Source organism: Zerene cesonia, chromosome 1, assembly GCF_012273895.1.
Source record: "Zerene cesonia ecotype Mississippi chromosome 1, Zerene_cesonia_1.1, whole genome shotgun sequence".
Taxonomy (NCBI): Eukaryota; Metazoa; Arthropoda; class Insecta; order Lepidoptera; family Pieridae; genus Zerene; species Zerene cesonia.
The window spans coordinates 152,319-160,038 of record NC_052102.1 but is presented as its reverse complement, the minus strand read 5'-3'; the positions used below and the strand labels follow the sequence as shown (position 1 = coordinate 160,038).

The following is a 7,720-nucleotide window of genomic DNA, read 5'->3' as shown; positions in this document are numbered from 1 at the left end:
CCACACCCCACACCCCACACAATAATATTATGAGTGTACCTCTTTGAAGCCATAACACATAAAACGGTACTGGTGTCGCGCAGGCTGAGCCGCAACCTGTCGGCCACGCCGGAGACGGGCGACACCGAGTCCACGCTCAGCGGGGACCACATCCAGCTCGTCATCGACAACGACCACGCTCATATTGATAAGGTAACGCTATGAAACCGGCCTGTACACTTATATGTACTATGGTAATCTAGTGTGACATGTATCACCATTACATAAAATACACATTTATTATAATTAAACAACATAATGAGGTACTTTATCTTAATCTTTCATTTTAATACGTTTGCGTTGTTCAATTTGAATGATCGATTTCAATAAAATCACGCTCAACTTTGCAATTTTCCAGAGCCCGAAACAGATGAGTCTGCTGGTGAGTGAGCGAGTGCAGTCCCCAGCTCTGGAGGTGACGCTGACCCCGGAGCAGCTGCGGCACCTGTGCGGCTCGCCGCAGCACCACCTGTGCGGCTCGCCGCAGCACCACCAGCCCCACCCCCCGGAAGAGGGGGATGCCGAGGAGGACGCGGATGCTGATGGGGATGAGGTCATATACGTCGCGTACGATGTGGATAGTGCCGATTCGCCCGCCTTCCAGATTATTGATGCGCACCAGGTACGGTTGCAGCTCCCGTATATAAATATTGAATTGCAACTGGTATTATAATATGAAAAAACCGTTCGGCTAGAAAAATCTAAATTTAATAAAAATAATTATTGGTTTTACGATACAATCAACTTAATCAAGTACGTTTTTGTCAAATTTCAAAAACATGTTTATTTTTATAGGATATTATTTACTAGATCAATAGAAGTCCATAACCTCATTGCGTTGTTTTCCAGGCAGTAAGCATAGATGAGGACAAGGTAGTGACCACGTGCGAGCTGTACCCCCGCTCGCCGCTGCACGAGCCGCAGGAGCCGCACGAGCAGCGCTTGCAGGTGCAGCTCGCGTCGCCGCCGCACGTGCAGCTACATGATATCGTGCAACACCACGTGCGTATCCCTCTATTTGCATGAAGTATATGATGCAAGTGTCAAAAAGACATTACGTATTACTCTAGTCACTGGTGGTGTCACACGGGATGATAAATAAAAACACTTAAATGATACAAATCTTATATAATCACAAATTTAAAGTTAATATTATTTATATAAATAAAAGAAAGAAAAAACTAAGGGTTTGCCGCCACAAACACCGTACTCTCCTCTCCTATTCATGGGTCTTTGTGAAGCGAAGTGCAGGAGTAGAAAGCAAGCAACAACAGCAATAACAATACAAATCAGAAAACTGTTCCCAGCCAAAGAAAATATTAAAATAAATAAATGCGTCTAAATAAGTATAAATATTGTATACTGCGGTTTTCGAAACAATACTTATTAAGAAAAAATCGAGTCACGAATATGCGCCGTGCGCCTGCCGGGAGAAGTGAGACGGCCCGAGCGTCGGAGAATCTGTAGGTTGTCCATGACCTTGAATTAATCTAACATTTAATATATTACATTGTTACAGTGGATAACGTATTGTTTGTGAGAGGGATTATAAAATGGTAATTATTTTATTATATAAGAATTACAGTTTAAGTATACATATTTCACTTATAAGATTAAAAAGACTAAATCAATATTTAAAATATTTCAAATTTTAAAAGTTTCTCAATAGATGGCTATACAATATAGGGTTTTTAAACGGAAAATACAATTTTTTAAATTACCGTTAATCCTACTTAATCATACTAATATTATAAATCATACTTATATTATAAATGATAAAGTTTGTATGGATGCGTGTGTGTTTGTTGCTCTTTCACGCAAAAACTACTGAACCGATTGCAATGAAATTCGGTACGTAGACAGCTGGACAACAGGAATAACATAAAGGCTACTTTTTATCCCGATATTCTCACGGGATACGGACTTACGCGGGTGAAATCGCGGGGCGCAGCTAGTTTAACTATATGGTAGTGTTAATGGAATATCTGTGCGTGCAGGTGGAGGTGGTGCCGGAGCCGCAGCAGCGCGCGCCCATCCAGTTCCGCATGCAGGACGGCACGCTGCTCGCCGTCACCTCGCTCGACGGGGAGACGCTGCAGGTGACGCCGCGCCCTCGCCTGGCGCGCAGCTGGAGCGCAGCTGGAGCGAGGGGGAGCTCAACCCGACGGGATGTCATTTCGCGAGCAGAGCCCCGACTTTTCATAGCTCACTTCAAACATTTAAATTATGCACATTAATTAATTATTAATCCGGCTCGAAGGACCGATGAGAAACTAGTACTTTTCTTAAATGGTGGTGCCTGATGGTTTGCTAAATTAAATATTAACTTAAATGGTACCAATTAATTGTACATTAAAGTAAACTGTTCAACAAAGCTCATTTTAAAATATAATAAACTATTTTTACAGATAGTAACACAAGATGGGCAAACGATACCGGTGGAGGTGAACACGTTCGACGGAGACGTTGTGGTAAATGCACATCATTATTTTATTTATTTAAAAGTTCATGTAAAAGTGTTTTATTTGAATGCATCAATTTCGAGAATTAATTCACAGTTGAATTATCTAAAGTGATCTAGATCACAGATCTTCTATAGAGAAGAATTAAAATAAATCTTTATGATATATGTTTCTTCTAAATAAATAAATAGAATCAATAGAATTCTACATCATAACAATTAAGCTATGTTTGTATGTAAATAGGGTAATGTGATAATGTATAATGCAATAAATTCGCAGGAAACCGTAACGTCGAGCGACTCGATGGAGTCTCTGGCGCTGGCGGAGGCCGCTCCCCCCGCTGCCCCCGCCGCCCCCGCTCCGCCCGCCGCCCCCGCGTCCCCCGCTCCCCCCGCGTCCCCCGCAAGCTCGCACATCGCTCACTACTTCACCATCGTTTGATCTGTTATTTTACACACGATTCACTTCATTATTTATATTTTAAACCAATTATTGTTATTCTTATATCTAAATCGTTATTTTATCCATAATTCTTCAGTGTTTTAACCTAATGGTTGTTTTGATTAGTTTTACTGTACGATGCATAATTGTTACGATTCGTTATAGATAGATATGTTATAAGATGCGGCAATCGAGAGATCTCTGTACGTTTAAGGAAATATTTATAAGCGAATGATGCTATATAGCTTGTATGTTACCATGTTTGAATGGAAATGATGATTTAATTTATTTAATATTTTTAATTAATAAAGGTAATTCTACGTAGCTAATTATTTCAAGTAAATGTTTAAAATTCAATTATTTTAATCGTTAATTTTAAATAATAATTACCAGTTCTTATTAATTTAATTATTGAGGGTAGTATTTAAATTGTGTTGAGTCGAGAATCTAATCTGTGCTATACAAATACCCTGACTTTGCTCATGTGAACCGGCTCCTACGCTGATTTACGAATTATTGTGATAATAGAAATACGATAATGTAAGATGTGATTACCAACATATAGTTATTTGGTAACAATACTCGACTGCTAATAAGTAGTTGTTTGTAATTGAGATAATAAATTTATTATTAATTTTTTTTTCTGTTCTATTTCCCCACCTCGTAAAACAGTTCATTGCAAGATACACAGACTCATAAAAAAGTAACGCTCGAAGGTGTCGCTAAACACTCACCAATTAACCTACGAATTTGTAGTTAAATTATATTAAACATTGAAATCTTATATAAATAATGGTATCCCTAAACTATCAAGAGATCTTGATAGATTAGGGATACCATTTATATTTGGAAGGCACTTAAGAACATAGCATCAGAATTTGCGGTATGTCCTCTAGCTAATATTTAAATCTTTAAAATGACTTACAAATACCCCATCCTGCAACAGAATTTATGGTTTATAACTTGTCATTTCCTATATTCATTTGTAATTAGACATTTTATGTAGACCAAACCGAAGGGCAAATAAATAAAACAGCAATTAAATTAAATATGTATTTATTAAAGTACAATAATACCATTCGCAGTCTGAGGCCACAAAAAATTTGTTTATCGGCCATAACGTAAGGAGTAACGTAACTATCGATAGATGCTAACGCTATCTTATGTAAGCTATACCAATTACATTATTATATTATGGATAAGGAATGTCTACGATTATCAGTATTGCATGAGAGAATGATTAAATTAAAAATAGCAAACTTTCCTAAAACATCTAGTCGTATAATATCGAAACTTAAAATACTAAATAGATTTATAATTTTATGTAGATTATATTTGATTCGAATATTTTAATCGTATATCGGTTTTTACTTGATGTCCCTCGATCAGGTTATTTCTTCTTGAGGCTCCAAAGAGGGTCGAGGAAGTTGAGCGGGTCCTTCATGTCGCCGCTCTTGAGGCCGGGAGCTTGCCGCATCTCCTCGAACGACTCGCGGTTGAATTTGCCGCGCGCGCCCCCGCTCGGGGGGGCGGGGGCGGGGGCTGGGCCGGGGCCGGCGCCGGGGGCCGGGCCGGGGGCGGGGGGCAGTGCCGCCGCGCCGCTCGGGGCCGACACCGCCTCGCCGTTGAACATCGTTGTACCTGATGCGAATTAAGAATAGTAAAATAACATTCTATTCTACTATAAACAAAACGTAACCATATTACTACGGTAGTGTATTAAACTTGATGTAAAATTTATATTCGAATGCTATTTGATTCTTTCATTCGAATAGACACGTAAAGTTATATACTATCATAACATATTTATAGAAATTATCATTTACGATGTAATCACACCATCAGGGTTACTCGAGGAACCTGATTATGTCCAGTCTTATTATTATTTATATTTATAAAAATGTCACATAGTAATTATACAAAACAACACATTTTAAAATCACCGTAGACGTAATTTTTATTCTTAAATTTGGGTGGCGCTTACCAGAGCAGAGCACGCCCTGCGCGTAGTAGAGCAGCGAGCGCGCGAGGCGGGGCTGCGCGTGCGCCGGCGCCGCCACCCGCGCCGCGCCGCGCTGCGCCAGCTCTGCGCAAGGGGGAGCGTGAGTGACGCCGGTATACACGCTTTCCGCGTTACACTTAGCAAGTGTTGTGACATGTATAAAATCTTAAATTCCAATTCCAAACAAAATTTAATAATTATATTCTGTATCGGAACGATTTAAGAAAACTGTTTTTTATTTTAATAAAAAAATATTATAAATTATTATTGCTGTGTTTGCATTGCTAAATTTTTCGTTCTTTTATTTTACACAATATGTTCGACTTAAGTGTGTGTGCATCTAGGGGCTGTGACTACATCTAGGGAAACTTGACCTCTGGCGAATAAAATGTGTTTCAAGCCCAGTTCTATGACAGACGCCCCACCGTACCGCAGAGCTGTATGTGTCCCGCCCGCAGCTGGCACATGGCGGCGAGCAGCAGCGCCACCAGCGCGCTGCGCCCCGCGCCCTCGCCGCTCTGCACGCACACCGCCCGCCCCGCGCCCCCGCCGCCCCCCGCGCCCGCGCCCGCGCCGCTCTGCCGCCACACCGCGTCGCACAGCATCACCAGCGGCGAGCACGTCACCCTGGAGATTCACATAACTTCAACAAAGGAATATTGTAACCGACAAACAAAACGGTTGGAATTCTTAAATACACGTAATGTTATTGTAAAATTGTAACGAAGGCAATTTCACAATGACCGCAAAGACTCACTTGTCGGGGAAGGCGGTGAGCTGGTAGTGCGTGAGCGTGCGCGTGGCGGCGCCGGCGGACAGGCGCAGCTCGCGCTCGGCCCAGTGCGCGGCGCGCCGCAGCCCCGCCAGCGCCACGCGCACGCCGCCCGCCGCCAGCGCCGCGCCCGCGCCCGCGCCCCCGACCGCGCCCCCGCCCGCGCCCGCCGGCCAGTACGCCCGCTGCGACGCGCTTTGCATCTTAAAGTGCATAATGCAAAATGTTTTAATAGATGGATGATTTTCCACCAGCATAATGCATAATGTTTTGATGGATGGATGCTTTTCCACCAGAACTTCGAGGTTGTAAAACTATGGCATGTCTACTTTCTGCGACAAATACGGGATAAATAAATGTTATCAATAAATGTTTTAAATATATTAATATCATTTTTTATATTATAATATTTTTTTTATTTTATTTACAAATGTAGACACTCCGCTTTGCATAATATAGGCATATAGGCCAATCACTCGCGCATGATTCGAAATCATAGCACGCATATTTCCATATAAGAAACGCATCTTAGTTGAATCCGTTTCCACCAGTGTTAAGCAATATACATGAATATGATTGGTGGACATCAAACGCATCCACAACAACATAGCATAGCACACATTTGGTCGAGGATTACCCTTTACCTACGGCTAGCCTAAGACTGCGGCTTCGTGAAAGCAAAACGCTATAAGCTCATGACATAATTGCAATGTCACCGAGCCGTGTTACATGTACAACTTACTTCGATTTCAGTTTGTAAACAGACAATACAGCTGACATCGTATTCGAACATGGCTTTCCAGAAGATTTCTATTTCCGACTCGTCTGGACATTCCGCGATCACTAGTGGCATGCACCACGACGTCAATTGCTGTAAGCCAAAACCAAAATAATTAATAATCATGATATTACAGAAACTTATTGTTCACTATGTATTCACCCCGGCTTCGCCCGTGGTACATATATAGCTCATGTCACTCAGTGAAGTTGCAGTTTTCTAATGGTTTAAGAATTTTTCAAATGCAAAAACCAATGGATCGACCTGTGGTTTTTACGTGAAAACATTACAAACATACAAAAGTTTCCTCTCTATTATATTAGTGTATATTAGAATTGTTCTGAGTGTTACCTTATAATAAGAGGCGTTTACATAGGCGTCAGGATCAGACTTGAGAGCGAGTTTAGTGTCGTCATAAGGATCTACATCCGACTCTCCATTACGAGAATGCCGCATAGCTATCCTGATCGATCTGTTTTTATCCTCTTTATCCTGAAATGTGTAGTTGCTAATAATTTCTGCAGGGTTCCCATAAACACTTTTATAATTTTAATTATCAATACCATTTACAAATAAAAGTGGAACTTACTATTAAGTCTTGTGAGCTTTTCAAATTAGCCTCTAAAACACTAGGTGAAGTATTTGTTAAGTAATCAGTCAATTTTTGTAAGTTTTTCACCTCCTGTGTGAATTGATTTATTAAACTTGGGTCTGAAAAAATATCCCTTTTGGGAGGTCGCTCTATAACCTCTTCTTTGGGTTGCGGTTTCACTACTTCTTCTCTGCGGATAGCCGAAGATTTTACGATAGCCTTTTCAGACACTGGCGGAACCTTAATTTCCGGCGTCAGAGGCATCTGTTCAACAGAGAAGTCGATATCGGACAACAGATCGAAAGCGGTCGGTTCTTTTGCCTCTTCCACTTTAGGTTCGGGCTCTGGAGGATCTCGGACCGTCAGCGTCGGTTCTACTTGTGTCGGCGGACTCGTCTCAATGGTTTGCGAGTGAGATGCCGGGTCGACGGAATTCTCTTTGGACATGGACACTGGAAGAGGAAGAAATAAAATGCAGTCATATTTCTAATCCATTTATTATTTGTTTAACACGCAAACATAAATAATTATATAGGTATATACAAGTGCACAATAATTGTCAGTCGAGTGGATCAATCGAGTAAATGCCCCTTACCTTCGTCGCTCGAGTAGGTGACGCTAGTGTGACGCGCGC

The 7,720-nt window shown here is 41.3% G+C and overlaps 2 protein-coding genes across 2 annotated transcripts in view; one reads left to right on the top strand and one right to left on the bottom strand.

The window, feature by feature from the left end:
• Positions 1-3,581, top strand: part of LOC119828772 — a 10,509-nt gene extending 6,928 nt beyond the window's left edge. Inside the window, exons 11-16 of the mRNA XM_038351062.1 lie at positions 50-192; positions 398-661; positions 889-1,041; positions 2,037-2,138; positions 2,448-2,510; positions 2,781-3,581. Of these exons, the coding sequence (XP_038206990.1) occupies positions 50-192; positions 398-661; positions 889-1,041; positions 2,037-2,138; positions 2,448-2,510; positions 2,781-2,942 (887 nt within the window). The 3' untranslated portion in view covers positions 2,943-3,581. The remainder of the gene's footprint in view (positions 1-49; positions 193-397; positions 662-888; positions 1,042-2,036; positions 2,139-2,447; positions 2,511-2,780) is intronic.
• Positions 3,582-3,984: 403 nt separating this feature from the next.
• Positions 3,985-7,714, bottom strand: LOC119828670 (tyrosine-protein phosphatase non-receptor type 23-like). The gene is made up of 8 exons (XM_038350944.1): positions 7,682-7,714; positions 7,084-7,538; positions 6,846-6,986; positions 6,459-6,587; positions 5,702-5,919; positions 5,375-5,571; positions 4,927-5,028; positions 3,985-4,583 (listed from the first exon to the last, which is right to left on the bottom strand). Exons 2-8 carry the CDS (start codon positions 7,531-7,533, stop codon positions 4,333-4,335), a joined length of 1,488 nt encoding a protein of 495 aa, XP_038206872.1. The 5' UTR covers positions 7,534-7,538; positions 7,682-7,714; the 3' UTR covers positions 3,985-4,332.
• Positions 7,715-7,720: the final 6 nt, after the last annotated feature.

Excerpts from the sequence above, each read along its gene's own strand:
- LOC119828670 (XM_038350944.1), bottom strand. The coding sequence starts at position 7,533 with ATGTCCAAAGAGAATTCCGTCGACCCGGCATCTCACTCGCAAACCATT. Across the intron at positions 5,572-5,701 it reads CTCACCGCCTTCCCCGACAA|GGTGACGTGCTCGCCGCTGG; the intron begins GTGAGTCTTTGC and ends GTGAATCTCCAG. Across the intron at positions 5,029-5,374 it reads GGGACACATACAGCTCTGCG|AGCTGGCGCAGCGCGGCGCG; the intron begins GTACGGTGGGGC and ends CCCCTTGCGCAG.